This window comes from Brachyhypopomus gauderio, unplaced genomic scaffold, assembly GCF_052324685.1.
Source record: "Brachyhypopomus gauderio isolate BG-103 unplaced genomic scaffold, BGAUD_0.2 sc65, whole genome shotgun sequence".
Lineage (NCBI taxonomy): Eukaryota > Metazoa > Chordata > Actinopteri > Gymnotiformes > Hypopomidae > Brachyhypopomus > Brachyhypopomus gauderio.
The window spans coordinates 200,680-223,484 of NW_027506886.1; the positions used below are offsets into that span (position 1 = coordinate 200,680).

Below are 22,805 nucleotides of genomic sequence, written 5' to 3' on the forward strand. Positions count from 1 at the left end.
GTTGTAACCGACTTCAAATATAGCTGCAACTACAACATGTCTGAGCCCAGTAAACAGGGGTTAAAAGGCAAATCAATGCACCACAACCTGTCACAAGATGTCTTTTCATGAGAGTAGGAAGGGTTTTTGAAATAAAAGTCTGAGGTTTCCTTCTAACAAACCTTGTTAAATACAAGTCTAAGGCAACATAACTTCACAGCATACTCTATATACTGGTTATCTGGATAGGTCTCTGTTTAAAATTGTTTCTCTAATTCAAACTATATGTCATAACATCAAACATCCTCAAGACAGAAGTACTGCGACTCTAAACTCCCGACCACATCAACTTTCTTTGATTCAAGTTTTTTTTACACCTTTACTATTTCACCACTACCTCTTCACACTTTCCACTCTCCTTTCAGAAAGTGCCATTTCACAACTGTGCAAGCAGAGTACTTTATATACATTTTACTACTTCCCTTTCTTATCTCGTATCTGCCTCACAGGAATCTGGCTGCTTGGTGCTTATCGGGTCTCCACTACAGGCCGTCTGGGGAGCCCTTGTAGGGCACTGAGAACTGCAGCATGATGCTTTTTAAAGAACCAAGTGATAAGATGTACCATGCATAAAGCCCTAATCAGCAGCACCGCCGGCCCGGACACACACAGACCCAGACATCTGCGCCCGCAGACACCAGGAGACCACCGGACATGGTAAGTTAGCTGGGATTTGACTTTCTGCTTAGACACAATGTCTGACAATTTGCTCGAAATTCAAGCTATGAGATTTCAGTTGCAGGTTTTGATAAAAGAAAGAAACTGAGGACAGCATGTTGGGGACGTAACAAGAAACTGAGGACAGTGTATTGGGGACATAATAAGAAACTGAGGACAGTGTATTGGGGACATAATAAGAAACTTAGGATAGTGTATTGGGGGCATTACAAAAAACTATAAATAAAGTTGAACTAAAACAAGAGAACAATTAAGGTAAAAAATTGGTGTGGACCCAAAAAAAGAAATCTCTATTTTAATAATGTTATTAATAATAATTAATAACATTAATAATTTTGATAATGATTTTTAAAAGGTCATGCAAAACAGTCCCAGAGGAAATTCAAATTATCACAGCATTTTCATTATTTATAGATATGGTGAAGTTCGTACTTGAATGCTAGCCGAAAGAAACCACACACACATAAAAGTTACAGCTGAAGATGTTTGCATGTTCGTCTCTTTCAACAGGCCAGTAAGAAAGCAGCAGCCAAGAGGAGGAATGTCCAGAGAGGCTCGTCCAATGTCTTCTCCATGTTTGAGCAGTCACAGATTCAGGAGTTCAAAGAGGTGAAGTCTATTAACTATGGAAGCTCAGAGATCCAGTTGATCACCTCAAATCTCACTCAACATCTGATCCTTTTCAGGCTTTCGGTTGTATTGATCAGGACCGAGATGGTGTCATTAAGAAGTCAGACTTGAAGGAAACATATGCACAGCTAGGTATGATTACACAGTCAGTTATGCTTTTAGGCTCTTATATGCTTCAAGTATATGGAGTATCCTAATGTATGTGTGTGTGTGTGTGTGTGTGTGTGTGTGTGTGTGTGTGTGTGTGTGTGTGTGTGTATACAGGCAAACTAAATGTGAGTGATGAGGAACTGGAGTCCATGTTGGCTGAAGGGAAAGGCCCCATCAACTTCACGGTTTTTCTCACCCTCTTTGGTGAAAAACTTAACGGTATACAGACAACCAACCAAACAAACACACAAAAACAGCAAAAAAGGGTTCGTTGGGACAAAGCAAATATCTTTTCAGAATTGCAGCACTTATGTGTGCTGTATGCAGTAGTTCAGCCTATCTGTGTTTAAAGCCCCAGACCTGCTAACCCTGCTAGCAGTATTATTTAACTCACCAGCCTTAACTAACTGTAATAAGCCATCTTCCGTGCTTTCATTCCTCAGTAGTGTCTGAGCTGAGGGCATGTTTTGTGTTAGAGACCACTCTCAGTCTTGTACTGAAATTTGACAGAAGTTATCGCCCCAGCAACACTGCTGTATCTGATAAGCTTACCAGCTCATGACCACTATCGTGTCACTACCCTGTCAGTGTGACTGCTTGGTGAAAGGTCAGACACTGGCAGAAGGGGTCTTGATTATCTAAACATCTCTCTCCAGGGACAGACCCAGAGGAGACCATCCTCGCTGCGTTCAAACCTTTTGACCCAAATGCCACTGGGTTTGTCAATAAGGATGAGTAAGAATGCAAAACAGCAAAACACCAACACTTTCCTATCATTCATAAAGTTACTGATGCACAAGTTCTATGCCATTTTGGTGTGACCTTAGTGTGATGTTGGTCATCTTGGTCTCATTTTGTTCCCAATCAGGTTCAGAAGGCTACTGATGACCCAGGCGGACAAGTTTACCGCAGACGAGGTTAGTACTAGTCTAAGGTCTCATTTATCATTTGTTCAGGTTTGCAAACAACTACATACTCATTGGCCACACTATTTACACCTTACTGTATTACAATCATACCAAAAAGCTCCCAAACCTTTAAAAGTTATATATGAGGAATGTATGTGTGTGTGTGTGTGTGTGTGTGTGTGTGTGTGTGTGTGTGTGTGTGTGTGTGTGTGTGTGTGTGTGTTGTGTGTGTGAATGCTGAGCTAGACATTTTTATGCAAAAATGAAATAAAATGTTTACTACCTCTACATCAAAGTTATATCATTGGGTCATCATCTTTGACCAGTCACTCTGAGGTACATACCTGGGTTAGTTGTAGGTTTCAACTGCATATTTTAGTGATATGTGTTATATAAGCAGGCAGTATGCAAACTGCCTGATCTGCAGTATGGCTCTGTCCAGGAATAGCATTTTGCTTTTCTTTGGCATGTCTAGGTGGAGCAGGCCTTCGCAGTGGCTCCCATAGACGTGGCTGGAAACATCGACTACAAATCCCTGTGTTACATTATTACACACGGGGATGAGAAAGAAGAATCATGAAATAATAATAGAAAACCTCAATGAAATGTTTCACTTCAAACCTCCTGTTCTGACAAATAAACACATTTATTGCTTTACATAAAAAATGTGTTTTTACAAATATATTGTGTGAGCTATGTGAGCTATTTCGATAACAATGATCAAAATTAAGGGGTCTAATAAATTAGCATTTTATTTCCGCATATAGTTTTTGCTGAGCTATTTCTAAATCAAATGTCCTTCGTTTTGAGGCAAAGAATGCTTAAATTTACTCCAAAGAAAGTTTTACAAACATTTCACACAAGTATCCACAGATTATACACAGACGATAGTCATTCACTAGGAGGCGACAAGTGACTACCAAATAAATTCACGTACACTTTAGGGAGCCGTTCTGTTTCATTATATTATTTCACTTTGTCACCAGTGAATGATCTTCAGTTAAGTCTCACGACTTTTCCCGTTTTAAGACACCTATAATTTGTTTGAATGCGCCTCATCAAGTCTTTTGCCAGCGCGATGTCCAAGCAAACGTCCCCACACACCCATCTCGATCTCATGTGCCGGAAGAAGAGGTGACACGCGCATGCGCAGAGCCGCCACTCACTGGGAAAGTGTTGGCAAAACTTCGAAAGTGACATTTCGGCGTTATTCTAGTAACGGTATGCGTTTACGATGTTTTCCTCCCTTTAAACCGCATTACTCGAGACGTTATTTTTTAACGCGTACGGATACAGACCGCGATGACATTAGCAGCAGTGGCTCGCCCGTCGTGCGTCGCTTTTAGTGGAGTTGTTTTCCTCGGGTCGGGAGAGCCGTTCGTGTCCCGACCAGTTGAATGAACGTAGCTGGCAGGCTAAAGCTAATTTACCTCAGACGACTCAGACCGTCAAGACACTCACCGACTAACCGCCTTATTTTTTTCGTCAAGCCGATAATATACGTATTTTGATATTCTCATTTGAGACGTAAAGCTTTCCCACCCTAACGTTAGCTCGTTTTAAACATTTTATCGTTTCACACAGCGACACGTCGGTATGCTAGCTAACGCGGCTAATAAAAGTTAGCCAGACTCGCTGGCTGAAGTTTCTCGCCACTTTACTGACGACAGACTGATCTAGTATCTACGTTCAAACACGCCTGACTCGTGAATTTTATTATCCGCCTGATGTAGTTGTTTTTGGGCTGGTCGGGGTGTAATGTTGGCCTGAGGTCGGTGTGGTCATGGCCGGCTTTGAGAACGGGGGCCGTCCGGACGACACCGTGAGTCTCCGGACCGTCGGGAGTCAGTTCGACGAGGAGAGCTCGCTCGGCTCGGACTCGGAGATCAACGGCTTCCCCAGCTCCAGGCAGACGGACAAGTACGGGTTCATCGGAGGCGCCCAGAAGTATTCAGCCGAATCGTGAGTGACCCGAGAGAGATCCCACTTAACATTGACGATAAAACCTCCACAGTGTTGCATGTTTAGGTGATGAGATGGTTGTCTTACTCGTATTTACAGATGAGGAGTGTCTCAAACGTGTGTGACCCAACCGGATGGGCCACCTGTGTCCTGTGGCCCATCACCTCATCACACTTAGTGTGTTTCATTACCACTCAACACACTGATCTACTCAATGCTCGTCTTGGTGTGTTTACTTTTGTGTTTGTATGATAATGTGTGTGCAGCTCCTGAGTGGAAAGAACATTTGCTTACAAAACGCAGCCATGCGGCGAGAGATAAGCGCTGAAGAACCCAGGGGACTAACTAGGAGTAATCTTCTATAATCTTCCCTTTTTGTGAGCCAGATACTGCAAGTGTTTGCCACCGCGATACACACAGCTCAAAAGGTCCTAACTGCAGTCTACTTCAGTCTAAACTTCTGCAGAGTTTTACATCTCATACAGAGTTTTATACTGAATATCACGATTGGACATGCGTGACTTTATTAGATATGCTTCTTCTGCTGCTGCACTTGTTGACCATATAGGCTATAGGTGCATTTTGTGTGTGTGTGTGTGTGTGTGATACTGCTGTAGAACTGTAGTCCCTCTGTCGCTGTGTACATTTTGCCAGCCACGTTCCTCACTGGCTGGTTCATGACTACAAGACCTGCTGGAGTGTTTATATGTGTGATAGTCACTGCTGAGCTGAGAATGGTCTGCCCTGAAAACATATCCAGCCAACATGCACCCTGTGGTCAGAAACTAACCAATGATCATGGGATCAACAAACACAAATGATGCATGCACGCTGATGGTATGCAGTCTCTTACTGCAGGTGGACAGGTCTTATAAATGAGCGTTTCCAATAAAGTGGGTTGTGAGTGAGTGGTGCATAGCTTGAATATGCAGAGTGAGCAAGTAGTCGTCACTGTTGATGCTGGGAATGTTTTGGAAATGTGATATATTGATATTTGATATTTACTAATATAAATTCGATATGTATTAATGGGATTATCAAACTTTCACTTATAACTACAGGCATTTCCTAGATGCCAAGATCACTGTGCATCCACGTATGATTGGCTGTAGATGCTTTGCATCTAGCTGGAAAAGAAAAAATACTGTTCTGTTATCTTGTTTGTCTGGTAAAACCAGTTTCCTCTGATTTGAACCAAGCCTCCGCTACTTGGGCGAATAAACTACGTTTGAGCCCAGTGTAACGGACTGAGCTGTCACAGCAGGGTCTGTACTGTACTGAATATGCCAACACCACACCTCAAAAACGCTGTTTTTTACGTGTTTGGACTACTTAGATTGATTTTGCAGCATTTGTCAAATGTGTTGTTTTAGAGTTCTAAAAATCTGTAATTTTATGTCTTCCTGGCACAGGAGTTTAAGATTGCACAATGGTGTGATGCGTTCATTGGACTGATTTCAGTGGTCCACACTGTGCTGAACGTTGGGAGTAATGAGGTGTTGCTGCATGCCTTTGCTTGTTTTTTTTTTTTTCCTGTAAGTCAGCATTCAGCCTTCATTGGCACCATATTTTGGTTGCTATGCTAAAATACGTATTGACATAGATTGACTTTATTCCCACACTTTGGCATGATTGATTGTGATGTTAAAATGTCACAGTCAGGGAAACTGATCCTGTACCTAAGGAGGCTGTAACCAAGAGGTTGAACGACCTTGGTGTAGAAACACGGCTAACTGGAGGCACTATACGTTGCAAGCTGTCAGTCTAATATGTGAATAACAATTTTTCGTTCAGTTTATTTAAACACCTAAATAATATAAATTCTCCAAACTAACTTTAGGGCCTGACATCGCTGAACTATCTTTGCTGGTGGTTGTTACTTCTGTTACTCAAAACTGTGTCCCGTGGAAATCTAGGAAGTAATTTCTACACCACCTGCAACACTTAAAACCAAGTGTTGGTGTTAGACAAATAAATACAGTCAAATCTTTCAAATTACCCTGAACAAAAAAAATTCCATTGTAAATATAAAAAAGATGACCTTCAGATCTGACACTGTTGACCTATCGGCCGTATGTAACAATGGTCTGAAAGTTCAGCATCTTCAGAATACTTTAAAATACTATAAAAGAGCCTCTGTCTGTAGTTTGATTGCATTTATAACTCATCAAATGTGTGTAAGTCTAGTATTGTAGTGTTGTACTAGGTTAATTATGGGTTTTGCAGCATCATAGTTCTCTATGTTCCTCTGGATATGGGTGAAGTCTGAATGCTATGAGCCTAAATGTAAATCTGGATTGGAACTGTGCAGGTGTATAGATCTGGAAAAGGAGGAATGAGTGATTAATACAACCTGTGCTCCCTAACACTGGATTCTGGACTTGCATTTTGAAAGCACCCAGAGTTCTGGCCTAGATCCACTAACCTGGGCTTTGTGGACAAGTCACACTGTGCTGAGTGGACAGTAGGCTTCCTGTTTCCTCTGGTTTATGAGAGGCCCGGTGCCCAGAGGTTATACCAACCCTGCCCCACTGCTGAACAGAGCAGTCTGTTCTGAACAGCCCCAACCTTTCTACACAATTGTTTCCATGTTCGTTATTTTTGTTTACTTCAAGTACGTCTTCGTAAAAAGGGTAGTTTTTAAAGGGAACTGTGACTTTCATATGAAACATCTGGTTGATATCATATTTTCAGTGAAGGTGAAGCTGTTTTATTTCGTGGACTAAAGGTTGTTTTTATTATAATAATATTCACTGGGCCAGTTTGTGCTTATAACCCTGTTGTTGGGACAGTATCAGATATTTGGCTCTTGCATGTACCATCCAGTCAGCATTGTTAAGCACTTTTATCTAAAGTTTTGATTTTAACTGTCTTACTGTAGCTTGTTATAGAATGAGGAAATGTGAAACGTTTTTACTGTCTGTGTTTTAAAGGGGAAGTTAGGATGTATACACAGAGATGGGCCATACCACCACTGCAGCGTGTTGTGTTGGTACAAGTTTATCAGGTATAGCAGTGCTTCAGGGGTTTGCATGTTCCACTGAAACTGCTGGGTTGAGAGATTCACCCCAGGGTAAAAACACAGAGCACTACTGAAAGGCACAGGCATAAGCACTAGGAGTCCTGCAGCACAAGGCCTTTCTGATAAATCAACGTTTCTAACATATGCTGATTAATGATGTTATAGTCATTCAACATACAGGTGATGATCAACACCTTGGTTAGATAAAACACCTTATCTTGACTTAATAATGACGCGATGATAAAGTTTATTATGACATAAAGTCTTGGTAAAGCGGTGACCCTGATGATCTGACCCGAGCCCGAGTTGTGTAATGGATTAAGATTTGCGTAGTTGTAAACCGCTGTTATATAATGAAGACGCCCTTTTCTTGAAAGTTGAGTTTTGTGCTGACTCTCTCTGTGGCTCTGGGCGGAGTTGCCTCCCTAAACAGATTCAGCTGCTTTTATTCTGAGACTAAAATGCTTACCATGCCCTTGTCCATCCCATAATTACAGAAAAATGGAGGCTGGCTACTAACCTTTAGCTATTACAGTAGTAATGATGTTGTCATCTCATTAAAAGGTCCTTCAAACTCAAGGTGAAAATACCTCACTGCCGTATCTGGTCTTCTAGTGTCTTGTTATAAGGCTGCATGAGAAACAGAAATAGCTTGAATTCATCTTGCTTTTTGTGAGTTTGTTGAAACTTGTTCTGCTTAGCTGGTCTCCTTCTAAACTATTTGACGTGTGTAGGGAAGGGCACATTGTACTGGAGAGGCCACTTCACTTCAGAGCTGCTGAATTCTGGGAACTGTAGGCTGAACTGTGGGAGTTATAGGCGACACTCTGGCGAAATTCACTTGAAAACTGAACGGAAGATGTGAGGATAGGAACACTCACACACAGCTATGCAGACGTCATGTTTCTTAACACCCACCAGTAGATGGGATTGGAGCTCAGAAGGCCGTCAGTCTGAAATATGTCTGCAGTACCAGATAATCCAGTTTAAAGCTCTGCTGCCCTTTCCTGTATACATTTTTGGAATTTGGATAAACAGCTAACAAATAATTTGATTTGACATGATGTGTTTAAGGCTAAATAGCAGAGTTCTGTCTCCATGGTCATGAAATGTCTCTCTTTATCCTCTTTGATCAGGAACATTTTGGTTGTAACGTCTTCATATTTGTCATTTGTGAAAATCTTATATTTTCACATTTCCGTATTGTATTGTGAGTGGTTGTCATGGTTTCTTAATTTTTCGTGGCCTTTTAACAAATATGCCCTATTATAGGCCATGGAAATTCAGCTTTTTTGTCAGAGAAACTGGGAAAAGTTAAAGTCTAGTAATTTGACATTTGAGTGGGAATCCTGAAACAAACCTTCCTTGTATGTTTATGATTTTTCAAACGTATATGGCTGTGGCTTTTTCAGTATAAAGCAGAATAAAGTATATGTAAAAAGAAGAAATGGAAATGGTAGCATTTAAATATTTAAATAAATAATCTACTACCAATAATGTTTAAGCGAAACAAGTAACAGTCCAGTGTAGACTCTGTCTACAGTCCAGTGTAGACTCTGTCTACAGTCCAGTGTAGACTCTGTCTACAGCCCAGTGTAGCTCCACTGCTCACACAGTGATGTCAGATTGAAACCTACATTTCAAGAAGTAAATCTTACGACGCTGGGTCATGTGATCTGAACTTGGTGCTCATCAGAGAAGTGGCCCACACTGTGCATTTGTTTATTCAGTGCCTACAGGTTGATTTTAGGCATCGTCTCAGAGGAGGGCTTGTTGCATAAGAGAAGAAGCAAAGGTTCACTTTTATATGTGGTGTCACGAGCTGTTCAGCTCGTAAAACATGGTTGAGTGGTCCATCACATCACCGTCTACACCGCTTGTTCAACAGGGTCTACACTTTCCACTTCAAAGTTGGGCTAACGTCCTCCATATTTAGTTTCCCTTCGTGCTTACGTTTAATGATTAGATCGTGTGTCCTGTTGATGTTGTGATTTAACAGGGTTCCCGCGGGGTCTTAAATAGTCTTAAAATGTCTGAAATTAAAAACTTTAAATTTAAGGCCTTAAAAGACTTAAAAAACAGCCAGATTTTCATCCAAGGTCTTAAATTTAATTTAGTCAGGTCTTAAAATTTTACCTTAGTTAATTTTAGAAAAGTGTAGTTTAATCGAAACGTCCGGAAGTCAGTTCTGTGTTGTCTGTGTTTGTGCGGGGCTACAGGTGTTGGTACGTGTTAATTAATTAAACTACAAAACCCATAATAACCGCAGGCAGGAAACGGCCCTTGTCACGAAAAGCCTTCACGCAATTTTGTGCCTCATCCCCGCCGTCTTCGCTATCGTCAGTGCCGGTGTTCTGTCGATTTTTCCTACCCATCGAAAATTCATACCAAGGCGAAAATTCGACAAAGTAGGAAAATCCAACAGAACACCGGGTCCCGCCGGACTCCACCGCAGTATCACTAGTGCTTCGGCTAATGATATTCGGGCTACATTAGGATAGAGTGACGGCAATGTTCCCTGGTTCGAATATCGCGAAAAAGTTTTCGTGTGGACTAAACAAATCGCATATATAGCTAGATTTGGCTTGGCAGACTTCATCAAGAGAGAGTTGATACGCTCTTACCGGGCCGTATGTGTTAATGTTCGATGAAAGCTTTAATTCAACCACAAAATCCAAACAGCTGGATCTTCATGTTCGGTTCTGGAGCAATGGATATGTGCAATCGAGGTACATGGGCTCTCATTTCATGGGCCATGAAACAGCGCAGGATCTACCAAAACGTATCAAAGTAAGTGATCCTTACTTATGCTCCACAGTCTTCTTTTCAATGTGTTAACCATTTTATACAATTAGGCTACAATACAAAAACATCTCAGAACCATGTACTGTCCATGGCATTGAGTTAGAGAAATGTTTCAATGCATGCTAAATCCCAGCTAGAGGAAATAAAAATATATTTACTGTATTAAATCATGTAAAATGTAAAAAAAAAAAAACTATGCCCTGTAGATGGGTTATGTCATGTTTTGAAACATGTTCCACTGTCCCATGCTCTGTTTCATGGATTGCACATGGTTTTATTTACATTGTACTGATGTATTGCCTTTTAGTGGGCATATATACATAGGGTAAAAACGGGTAGTGTGTCCCAACGTTTTCAATGTTAACATTCAAATTCATATTCAGCATGGCTAGACAAAGTAAGTTGTTTCATCGGGATAATAAATAGAAAAGAAGGTAGGGGGTTAAAAAAGTTTTGTGTGTTTTAAGATACGGATGGCCTGGGGAACGAAAATTCTGAGCCTTTATTTAATTAGTTAATTTTATAATTTCATTTATTTCAGTAATTTAACCAAAATGTAACATTTAATAAATTTTATCAGCTGCAGGGTGTGAGGATTTTGGTCAAACCATGCCTTAGACATACTTGAAGATAGGCTGAGTCTACATGTTGTTAAATGTATAATGTGTGTATAATTATTTAATTTGATGGTGTACGTCTATCTTTTTATTTCTTATTTTCCATCAAGGAGGTGGAGGCAGAAAACATGCAAGAGGACACAATTGTCACACACAGACTCATATGTGACTGTCACAATGCATGGAGGTGTCACAGGTTCCCATCACCAAGGAACTCTTAGCATCTGTGGGTGCAGCACGGTCAAAATACTGACTCTTTCTGGATCAGGAATGAATCAGGAAAGAAAAGGAATCCCAGAGCCAGAAAAGAGAGCTGACTGAGCAGTCTTTAGAGGACCTTAAGAAAAGGAAGAAAAGCTTGGAAGACGTATCCACTTGTCTTGCTAGAGTGGCAGATTCTCTTGCAGAAGAAGCTGAGGGCAAGGCTGGATCCAAGATGGCTCAGCTCATTTCCAAGTCAAATGCTGAGATTGGTACTGAAAAGGAAGAACTCAGAGATATGTAGGGTGAGGTTGTATGTAGATATGCTAGTGTTGTGTTGGTAAGGTTGCTTGGGTTGAGAATGTTACTATTTTGATTATCTGTTTTAATATTGAATTAATGTAATCCTGTAACTAAATTAATCAAAATAAAATGTTTTAAGAGTTTCTGGGATCATTGGATTGTTGTGGTAATATGTTGTGTTGGCCTTAAATTTCACTGAGAATGGTCTTAAAAGGTCTTAAAAAAGTCTTAAATTTAACTCACTGAAACCTGCAAGAACCCTGTTTAAGGTTCAGTAGTGTTTTAAGTTTGTTTTCCTGGATTACATTTTTTTCCTTATATAGTGTTTGGCTCTGAGTGAGGTGTAGGTTATTGAATGTGGTTCAGCGTGAGTGAGTGAGTGCTAGTGTTTCATTGCTGTGTGTTTGTCTATGTGTATGGGATTAACACACAGTTCTGCCCCGCATGCAACACTGGAGGCGTGTTTTCAAAACTCCAATTGATTTAATCAATTGTCGTTTTTAATCCCTTTTTTAAATTATAAAAATTCCCCCCTTCTCTCTCTCTCTCTCTTTCTCTCTCTCTCTCCCTCTCTCAGGGCTCAGGATGTTCCCCCCGAGGTGTTGAGGCAGAGGGAGGTTAAATGGTTGGACATGCTGAGTCACTGGGACAAATGGATCAACAAGCGATTCAATAAGGTGAGACTGTACCCAAATAGATGTTAAGTTTTTGTGTGTAAGGAATTAATAAATATTCCTAGTGCAGGATGGCTCTCTCTGTGAGGTGTCGGTCAAACGCGTGTCCGTTGGTGTTTGGTGGGCTAGTCTGTCGTGCTGGTGGGGAAGGTCAAAGCTGCTCAGGATTTCATCATGGGCTCATTGTACACTGTGACCCAATGACCACTGGGCTGGACACCCAGCCGCCAGTGATACAGAACATCCCTGTTTGTACTCGCTGGTCTTCATGAGGCCCTCTCTGAACAAAGCTGAACTGGAGCTCTGCCCTGTACCTTTGATGAAGAGTCACTTCAAATTCCTCTCAGTTTGACACTCTGTCTGTCTGTCTGTCTTCCTCTCTTTCCTTTTGTGTTATCTTTCAAAAGCAGGCTTATGCCCTGTAATTACAAGGAACTTCCAAATGATGTTTCATTGACTCTTTAGTTGAGGTCTGTCTGAACACGCCCATCTTAGGGTTGTGTGTGTGTGTGTGTGTTTTGAAACTCTTTACCATTTTTCCTTTAAGCTGTCTAAAGCTTCCACTGGGAGTGGGGAAGCCACAGGTAATAACAGTAAGCTTCCACCTTAGGCTTTCCTGAGCTGTCCCACTATGTCTGCATGTTTCTATGTACATGTATGTGCGTACATGTGTCTGTGCGGATGTTTTTGAATCTATATTTAATGTCAAGTACAAGAACACTTAACTGAAAACTGAAGCTTAAAACCACACTTTTACATCCAGAAAAGCCAGTCATGTTTCTGTTGATTACAGTGCACTTAAATATATTTAAAAAGAAGTGTTTTGGGTTTATTAGATTACTGATAAATGTTATCCCATTTTTAAAGTCAGAGCCATCACTTGTTTTAATTACATTTTTTATTTGGAACACTAGTTTCTGTGCTGTTGCATTTCAAGTACGGGCATGACGATGTGACCTTGTGTGTTTTGATGCAGTGTTTGTGTCTGCATGTGACTCCGGTGTGAGCATGTAACACACCACATTTACACCTGATCTTGAGTGTCTGATGGAGCAGTCTGACTGACGTGGACAGACGTGACACTTTCTAATCTGATTTGCATCCACTCGCTGAATGTGGTGGCCATTAGATCCCTTGAACTGTCCCTGGAGATGAGACATCGGTGCATGATGTGTGTGTCCAGCATTGATGTATTTCACAACGGTTTTCGTTAGGCCTCTAATCTGTTGTAGGCGAGGGGATGAGGGAGCTCGGGTCATTGTAGCGCAGTACACGAACACACTGGGGCCGTGCGTCAGTGCTGTGTATGAGTGTGAGGTCTGTGTGAGCAGGTGTGACTACTGCACGTGTGATGCTAAACCCTTCCTCTCACGTGCAGGTCAGACTGCGATGTCAGAAAGGAATCCCGCCTTCACTGAGGGGCAGGGCCTGGCTCTACCTGTCCGGGGGGAAGGTGAAACGGGAGCGCAATAGTGAAAAGTTCAAGGTCTGGCTCACAAAAACACACACACACACACACACACATACGCTTGTATTCACAAACATTTCAGTCAGTATTTTTAATTCATGGGTGAGTTGTAATGGTCACACTGTTGTGCAATCTACCTGTTGGTCTTTAGGCTAAAAAATGTGACTGTGTGTGTGTGTATGTGCATGTGCACAGTGTGTGCATGTGCATGTGCACAGTGTGTGCATGTGCATGTGCACAGTGTGTGCATGTGCATGTGCACAGTGTGTGTATGTGCATGTGCACAGTGTGTGTGCTGCCTCTGGTTACTCAGTATTGCACTGCTGTGTGATGATGCTTCCAGGAGTTGGACAACATGGAGGGAGACCCTAAGTGGATGGATGTGATCGAGAGAGATTTACACAGACAGTTCCCCTTCCATGAAATGTTTGTGTCTCGACAAGGACACGGGTCAGTGTGTGTGTGTGTGGGTGTGTGTGTGGGTGTGTGTGTGGGTGTGTGTGTGGGTGTGTGTGTGGGTGTGTGTGTGGGTGTGTGTGTGTGTGGGTGTGTGTGTGGGTGTGTGTGTGTGTGTGTGTGTGTGTGTGTGTGTGTGATCTAATTCAGCAGTTCTTAGAACTCCTGAAATTGATTCCTGTAATACTTCAGTACGTACAGGCAATGTAGCGTGTGTCTGTAAATGTATGTCTGTATGTGTAATTGTGGTGGTGTGTGTGTGTGGGTGGGTGGGTGGGTGTGTGGGTGGGTGTGTGGGTGGGTGTGTGGGTGTGTCTGTGTGTGTGTGTGTGTGTGTGTGTGTGTGTGTGTGTGTGATTTAATTCAGCAGTTCTTAGAACTCCTGAAATTGATTCCTGTAATACTTCAGTACGTACAGGCAATGTAGCGTGTGTCTGTAAATGTATGTCTGTATGTGTAATTGTGGTGTGGTGTGTGTGTGTGTGTGTGTGTGTGTGTGTGTGTGTGTGTGTACAGGCAGCAGGACCTGTTCCGGGTGCTGAAGGCCTACACCCTGTACAGACCAGACGAGGGCTACTGCCAGGCTCAGGCTCCCATCGCTGCAGTGCTGCTCATGCACATGCCTGCTGAGGTCAGTCTTACCACATCACACATCTACACCACAGCCCCACACACCCCTACACCCTACACCACACACCTACACCACACACCTACACCCTACACCACACACCTACCCCTACACCCTACACCACACCCCTACACCCTACACCACACCCCTACACCCTACACCACACACCTACACCCTACACCACACATCTACACCACAGCCCCACACACCCCTACACCCTACACCACACACCTACACCACACACCTACACCCTACACCACACCCCTACACCCTACACCACACCCCTACACCCTACACCACACCCCTACACCCTACACCCTACACCACACACCTACACCCTACACCACACATCTACACCACAGCCCCACACACCTACACCACACCCCTACACCCTACACCACAGCCCCATACCCCTACACTCTACACCCTCCACACCTACACCCCTATACCCTACACCACACATCTACACCACAGCCCCACACACCCCTACACCCTACACCACAGCCCCATACCCCTACACTCTACACCCTCCACACCTACACCCCTATACCCTACACCACACATCTATACCACAGCCCCACACACCCCTACACCACAGCACCACACCCCTACACCCTACACCACACCCCTACACCCTACACCACAGCCCCATACCCCTACACTCTACACCCTCCACACCTACACCCCTATACCCTACACCACACATCTATACCACAGCCCCACACACCCCTACACCCTACACCACACCCCTACACCCTACACCACAGCCCCATACCCCTACACCACACCCCTACACCCTACACCACAGCCCCATACCCCTACACTCTACACCCTCCACACCTACACCCCTATACCCTACACCACACATCTATACCACAGCCCCACACACCCCTACACCCTACACCACAGCCCCATACCCCTACACCCTACACCACACCCCTACACCCTACACCACAGCCCCATACCCCTACACTCTACACCCTCCACACCTACACCCCTATACCCTACACCACACATCTATACCACAGCCCCACACACCCCTATACCCTACACCACACACCTACACCACACACCTACACCACACCCCTACACCCTACACCACACCCCTACACCACACACCTACACCCTACACCACACACCTACCCCTACACCCTACACCACACACCTACACCTACACCCTACACCACACACCTACACCTACACCACACCTACACCCTACACCACACCTACACCCTACACCACACACCTACACCCTACACCACACACCTACCCCTACACCATACACCACACACCTACACCACACACCTACACCCTACACCACACCCCTACACCCTACACCACACACCTACACCCTACACCACACACCTACACCCTACACCACACATCTACACCACAGCCCCACACACCCCTATACCCTACACCACACACCTACACCCTACACCACACACCTACCCCTACACCCTACCCCTACACCCTACCCCTACACCCTACCCCTACACCCTACACCACACCCCTACACCACACCCCTACACCACACACCTACACCACACACCTACACCCTACACCACACACCTACACCCTACACCTACCCCTACACCCTACACCACACCCCTACACCCTACACCACACCCCTACACCCTACACCACATCCCCATACCCCTACACCCTACACCACACCCCTACACCACACACCTACACCCTCCACACCTAAACCCCAAGCCCTACACCTTACACCCCTATACCCTACACCTTACACCACACACCTACACTCTCCACACCTACACCCCTATACCCTACACCTTACACCACACACCTACACTCTCCACACCTACACCCCTATACCCTACACCTTACACCACACACCTACACTCTCCACACCTACACCCTTATACCCTACACCTTACACCACACACCTACACCCTACACCACACCCCTACACCACACCCCTACCCCTACACCATACCCTTACACCCCAACCACCTCACCCCTACCACTGCTACACCACACCCATACAACCACACCCCTACACCACCACCCATACAACCACACCCCTACACCACCACCCCTACACCACACCCCTACACCACCCAAACAGCCCCACATCAGCAGTTCTCTTGCTCTAGTGCCACCTTATAATACCTTTGCCCTGCAGCTCCAGCCTATCACACCTGATCCAGGTATTTGAAGGTTTCTGAAGACTGTAATTAGAGCAGGTGTGGATTAAGATGTGCTACACCCTGCAAGGTGACACACACACGGCAGCAGGGCTGGAGATCACTGTTACATTACAGCTCTCAACATTTCAAAACATTTTTAAAGTTATTTCTGGAATTTGTACATTGGTGTCAGTTTTATCAGCTAATCACCTGCATTTCATAAGCTGGTTGGTTTGAATGCACAACATTTGCTTAGTGCTGTATAGTATATGTCCTCATGAGCCTGTATTTGACATGGGTTCAGATTCATAAAGACCAGTGATGAACATCAGTGTTTGATATTCAGATTTGATTTCAGAGGAAAAACCTCTTTTAGTTCCTATAGGCCTCTGGTAAGGTTTTATATCTGGCGGGGTTTTCCTACAAATGTACATAATCACGTTTCTCACCCTGTGTGTGTGTCTGTGTGCGTGTGTGTGCGTGCAGGATGCCTTCTGGGGCCTGGTTCAGATTTGTGAGAAATACCTCCCTGGTTACTACAGCGCAGGCCTGGTGAGTCTAATGGCCGTCGTAACATCCACTGGAAGTCTGAAGAGGCTTTTGATTTGCAGCTGAGCTCTGACACTCAGGAAGGGAAATGCATCATGGCTTCTGTCAGAGAGCTGGTTATGCTCTGGTGGCTGGAAGACCCACATCAAAGTGTGGTGATGTTAATGGGCAATCAGCTCCCCTATAAACTGTTTAATGTGTTCAGTTCAATTTTGAAGTGACTCTAATATGTATTTGTTCTGCTTACTCTGTCCTTGGTTGTTTAGGGATCTGACATGAGGTTCACTTTTTTTAAATCTGTGAAAAATACATATTTCTGCAAAAAAATTTATATTCCAGTTACCTTTGCACCTAAAATGACATTAAAGGAAGTGTTTGTAATTTTATTTCTGCTGTGTGGGCGTGGAGCCCACCACCTTGGTGTGAAACGGAACCACCCCAGTGACTATGGAGCAGGGCGTTGATCAGAACGGATCAGCTTGGCTCAACCTGTCTGACCGTGAGATGAAAGGCCGAGTATGAGCCATGTTTAGAGGCTAACCAGTTCTCTGGTTAATTCGGAGTATACAACAGATCATATTTTAAGAACATATTTAGAGTGATGTCATCTGTGCAATCGCTACTTATTAGTCATTATTACATTAAATCTGTTAGCTAGGTACCTGTCTGTTGTCCATCTGGTTAAGCAGGTCTGGCTAACAGACCCGAGCGTCTGAGTGCATGTGACATCCCTGTTATCTGTGGAGAGCTACGCAGAGTGGGAGGGTCATTTGATTACGTAGCTCATAAAAATATAATGGCAAGGATATCACCAAATGAAGTGGGATTCCTTAATGGAAGTAGTGTACAAAACAAAATCAAACGGAGAGATTATTTAATGCACTCTGATTTGCACAGTACATGTCCGACTAAAGGTCCTGCTAGTAAAACACTTAATAGGAGCGGAAATACTCCTAAATACTCCTGCAGCGCCTCCAAATATTGATCCCATCACCATAGTACTGCTGTAAACAAGTAGCTTTACCGTTGCACAACTAAGTTAGATCTGTGATAAACACATGAACGCTGTGTGGAGGGAGAGGTCCGTATGTGCTCCATATGTGAGAGTCGCCGTGGTGAGCACACAAGCCTACACAACACTACACTCGCACAGGCTTGTAACTCATTAAAACAGTTGGAGCAGTATGGAACGGTTCCCCTGGTTACGCTTTTTACTAAAGGACTGTACTTCCTGCCAAAAACCCCTACTCTTGGGGACGGGAAGAGATCTTGATTGACAAGTCATTCGTCAAAGTAAATTATATTCCACAAGAATCGGCCGCTAATGCAATTTTATACACCCAAATGCCAGACGTTACACACGCGAGAGTAGTGTTTATAGAAACAATACTAAATTACTTTATTTATTTATAAAGAAAAGCATTTCCAAGTCATCTTCAAACGTCCTATTCAAGACCAACCCGAACCTCACTATTAATACAAACAAGACGACCCTTCTGAAATCTTACGCACTAATATTTAATCCTTTTAACACCTTTGTACTAGCATACTTTACTAGCTCATTCAGGTCATGTATCCATCATTACATCTACCAAAGGAGCGAGGTGACCTTTCAAAATCACTTTTATAATGCTCCCTTCACTGTTGACGACAAAATCAGTGTGTTGATCTGGCCTGGGGGAGGAAAGGTGTGTGCGGGTAGAGCCGCTCTGCTGAAGAGCCTTTCAGTTCTGCGTCCAGAGAAAACGTTTAGGACAGCTAAAGCTTCTGCACCTGGCTACCACTTCCTTACAGCCTTAAAGCAGAGAACCGTGTCTTTGTTCCGTGCTGCTCTGTGCTGCTCTGTGCTGCTCTGTGCTGCTCTGTGCTGCGTATGTGCTGCTCTGTGCTGCGTATGTGCTGCGTATGTGCTGCTCTGTGCTGCGTATGTGCTGCGTATGTGCTGCGTATGTGCTGCGTATGTGCTGCGTATGTGCTGCGTATGTGCTGCGTATGTGCTGCGTATGTGCTGCGTATGTGCTGCTCTGTGCTGCTCTGTGCTGCGTATGTGTGGAATGCTGCTGCTTTGATTTTCTGCAGTTTTCCAGATAGTTTGAATATTTTGGTGCATTCCAACTTGCAGATTTGAATCTGGAGCTGAAATAATGATTAAAACCACATTATCAGATGTCTTTCTGGCACGGAGAAACACACATAAGGGAAGTTTAGTTTCTACACAGGTACATAGATGGAGCAGAGGATGTGTGTCAGAGCAGCCCCCTTAACAAACACCACCCTTCTTATTAATCTGTCCAACAGTGCCGTCTGGTGTACATGTGTTCATCTGTGTGTGTGTGTGTGTGTGTGTGTGTGTAGGAGGCTATTCAGCTGGACGGGGAGATCCTGAACGCACTGCTGAGGCGTGTGTGTCCTGTAGCGTACCGACATCTAGACAAGCACAAGATTGAGCCCATCCTGTACATGACCGAGTGGTTCATGTGCGCCTTCTCCAGAACTCTGCCCTGGGCCTCTGTGCTCAGAGTGTGGGACATGTTCTTCTGCGATGGTGAGACCCAGAAACAAACAACCCCCCCCCCCCCCCCCCCCCCGTTCCCTCTCTCCATCCCTCTCATTCTCTCTAACCCCCCCCAGGTGTGAAGATCATATTTCGGGTGGGGTTGGTGCTGCTCAGGTGTATGCTAGGTTCTCGGGAGAAAGTGAAGGCCTGTCCCGGTCAGTATGAAACTATGGAGCTGCTCAGAACCATTGAGCCCAGATTCATGCAAGAGGCCTTCCTTGTACACCAGGTAACACACACACACACACACACACACACACACACACACACAGGTCTCCAGAGATTGCCAGCTCTAACCATTATACTACTTCTCTGATGTTTATTATTTTGACCGTAGGAATCGTGGTGATGCTGTAATTACTGCATTTTAGTGGTTTTGAAGTGGAATTAGTTAAACCTGGTAATGTCAATGACCTGCTAGTTGAGGATGATGAAGGATAATGAAGCTTATGGCACTGTGCCGTAGGTGCTGGAGTGTCCCATCACTGCGCGTGACGTGGAGCGGGAACACCGCGTACAGCTCAAGCGTTGGAGGAAGACGCACGGCGAGCTCAGCTACAAGGCAGCTCCCAGGATGCACGGCGCCCGGGCCGTCATGAGCGCGGAGCCCCACACGCGCAGCGACCTTCGCCAGAGACCCACCATCGTGGTCCACTACCCATCAGCCCCGGAGCTCAACCCTGAATTCAGCCGCAGAAAGCGGGGGACCATCAGGAGGAACGTCGCTCCTGCCCTGGACGTCCCGAACCCGTACGCCCTGCACGCCAACCCAACCGAGCAGTCGGCCCGGCCCCCACAGGCAGCACCTCCCCCCAGCCAGGCCCTTCCAGACCCCGCACCTGCGCACTACGGGGCCCAGCCACTACAGCAGGCCTCTAACCAACCTCAGTCTTCCACTGAAGAGCCCAATCTCGCCTTCCCAAAGCCCGCGGTCAAGCAGAAGCCTCAGATGAATCCTCCACCCTTCCCTGCTGCAGCGCTGCCCTCCAAAGACCTTCCTCCTCCACCGTCTCAGCACGCTCCAGCGCCCCCGCTGGGCAAGGACTACCAAGACTGGCGTCCACACCTGCAGAACAGCCCACCTGTCCTTCCCACAGCACCCGTTACGGAGCGTGAACACGCCCCCAAGGACTCTCCTGTTCAGAACGTCTCGGAAAACTCCTCCCACGTTTCGGATGCACCTGCACTTACATACTCGGCCACTCCGGCACGTGCCCATGTGGACACCGGTGCTGCCCCTGGAAATACCATCCTGCGTAAATCCACTGAAAGTGTCAACAGTTCAGAAGATACCTATTTGTAGCTCACTATCTCCACCTAGTGGTGGGAGTGACAGCAGCTATTTCTAGCAGGGTGTTGATGGGACTTCAGTCCAAGGAGATGGCCTATTCATCCTGGGCAACACACCATTAAAGAAAGCTTTTTAGGGTCATTTGGGAGATGTAATGTTTCATTTTCCATTATATCACAATAACGATGATAAACTTCTCACTACTGAAAGTAGTTAATATCTAGAAAACTGGTAAGTGAACTGAGAAAATTTAACACTGCAGGTTGTTTAGCTGTTACTTTCTAGGCCAGAAGGATTTGACTTTGACCATTCCTGAAAACATTGTGATTTAGGATGGGAGTGTTCAGTTCACAGCAGCCTCTCAGATCTTCTCTGAGTCCGCTCTGATGGTAATGTGGTCTGTCAGTTTTATTAACTGTTAAGGTTAACTACCAGTAGATGTATAATCCAGGGTAGAAGTTGAGGTTGTGGGCCTGATCTGAACACTCCTGCTTTAGGTCATATAGTTTCTGTTCTCTCAGGCCGTCATGAGGAACCACACAGATAATAAAAGGCCGTATTGTCTGCTACAGCTATAAAGAGAACTCTGACATTTGCTCTAAAGACGATTGGAAGTGTGGTGTGATGACTTTTATACGCACTCCTTTACAGAGACTTCATTTGGCTTATTTGTTACTGTTCTTTGATGATGTTTGTAAAATGATGTAATTTGTAACACGTTTGTAGATTGGTATGTAAATTGAATTGTATGCCGTCTTCCCTCGTAACTGTATAGTAAGGACCACTAATGCAAAGCTTCTTTATCAGCTGACTCAGTTCAGCTGGCGGCAGATAATGTGTGGTGTCAGGTTTACTTTAAGTGTAAAGTTTAATTTTGACAAATCTTAAGTAGAGGAGTTCTTGGATGTTGTTCCATCTTCCGCCACTAGAGGGAAGACTTTGTCCAAAAATGCGTCCTCGCAGGAGCTGAGACGATGCTGCAGCCTTCAAGAAGGGCGTGGTGTTTGTGGAGAAACACTTCTGTGTCATTTACTACCACTCACGTATGCTATATCCTTGCTTTATCCTTAACTCACAATTAGAGCATCTTGTTTTTCACCGCCTCTATAAACTGACTAATCTGAGAGGGCTGGAAATTGAGCAGATATTTACATCCAATTACAAACTCGTGAGGCGCCGAGTCGCATCAGTGGAGACGGTGGCGCTCACGGTGTTAATGGAAACTGTTACTTTATTCTCACGTTATTATCTGGAGCTTTGAGACACTAGTATCTTTTCAGAATATTTTATTGGGCACTTTATTGTTAAAGTAACAATTAAGAATTGCCTTAACTGTTAAAATGTAACATTTTCAACGCGTCAAAGCATACATGGATTTGATTTTCGTTTTCATGTTTATCTTAAACCGCTTTAAAATCAGTTAATCTATGGATTTGTACAATCATGCACCTCCATCCCTCTTAATAAACAAATAACCCAACTGAAGTGTTACTGTGGTAATAAAGTGTCGTGTGTGAACAACATGATCACAGTACCTGTCCTGTGGGCGTTCAGACGTTACGGTAACGTTACCTGTCCGGAAGGGTCACCGGGTCAGGCGGGTCAACCGCAGGTTTATTCGTAAACGGACAATTACTGACCGCTTTTCGTTCCCACTTGAGGGATATCGGAGGGGCGTGTGCGAGGTAAAGTACTGAAGACTGCCCAAAGT

At 44.4% G+C, this 22,805-nt stretch overlaps 3 protein-coding genes and 1 long non-coding RNA gene across 5 annotated transcripts in view; 3 read left to right on the plus strand and 1 right to left on the minus strand.

The window, feature by feature from the left end:
• The window catches only part of gck (glucokinase (hexokinase 4)), a 37,726-nt gene that overhangs the window by 14,428 nt on the left and 493 nt on the right, over nt 1-22,805 (minus strand). The gene's annotated exons all lie outside the window — the stretch shown is intronic.
• Nucleotides 545-3,167, plus strand: myl7 (myosin, light chain 7, regulatory). Its single transcript, XM_076989099.1, has 7 exons — nt 545-696; nt 1,228-1,326; nt 1,404-1,479; nt 1,612-1,716; nt 2,154-2,232; nt 2,366-2,414; nt 2,881-3,167. The coding sequence occupies exons 1-7, from the start codon at nt 694-696 to the stop codon at nt 2,983-2,985; spliced, it is 516 nt and encodes a 171-aa protein (XP_076845214.1). The 5' UTR covers nt 545-693; the 3' UTR covers nt 2,986-3,167.
• tbc1d10aa (TBC1 domain family, member 10Aa) lies at nt 3,488-22,574 on the plus strand. 2 transcript variants are annotated; one of them, XM_076989096.1, is made up of 10 exons: nt 3,488-3,626; nt 4,139-4,367; nt 11,893-11,992; nt 13,368-13,475; nt 13,801-13,907; nt 14,430-14,544; nt 17,184-17,249; nt 19,602-19,791; nt 19,878-20,032; nt 20,270-22,574. In XM_076989096.1, exons 2-10 carry the CDS (start codon nt 4,189-4,191, stop codon nt 21,104-21,106), a joined length of 1,857 nt encoding a protein of 618 aa, XP_076845211.1. In that variant the 5' UTR covers nt 3,488-3,626; nt 4,139-4,188; the 3' UTR covers nt 21,107-22,574. The 2 variants fall into 2 exon arrangements, with proteins under 2 accessions (XP_076845211.1, XP_076845210.1); XM_076989095.1 differs by having other exon boundaries at nt 3,545-4,367.
• On the plus strand, nt 5,932-11,465 carry LOC143490387 (uncharacterized). The gene is made up of 2 exons (XR_013124956.1): nt 5,932-10,179; nt 10,922-11,465. It is a non-coding gene; the product is annotated as an uncharacterized LOC143490387 (long non-coding RNA).

Coding starts and splice junctions, on each gene's coding strand:
- tbc1d10aa (XM_076989096.1), top strand. CDS start 4,189: ATGGCCGGCTTTGAGAACGGGGGCCGTCCGGACGACACCGTGAGTCTC. Junction 4,368..11,892: donor CAGAAGTATTCAGCCGAATC/GTGAGTGACCCG, acceptor TCCCTCTCTCAG/GGCTCAGGATGTTCCCCCCG. Junction 14,545..17,183: donor TCATGCACATGCCTGCTGAG/GTCAGTCTTACC, acceptor GTGTGCGTGCAG/GATGCCTTCTGGGGCCTGGT.
- myl7 (XM_076989099.1), top strand. Junction 2,233..2,365: donor GGGTTTGTCAATAAGGATGA/GTAAGAATGCAA, acceptor GTTCCCAATCAG/GTTCAGAAGGCTACTGATGA. Junction 2,415..2,880: donor ACAAGTTTACCGCAGACGAG/GTTAGTACTAGT, acceptor TGGCATGTCTAG/GTGGAGCAGGCCTTCGCAGT.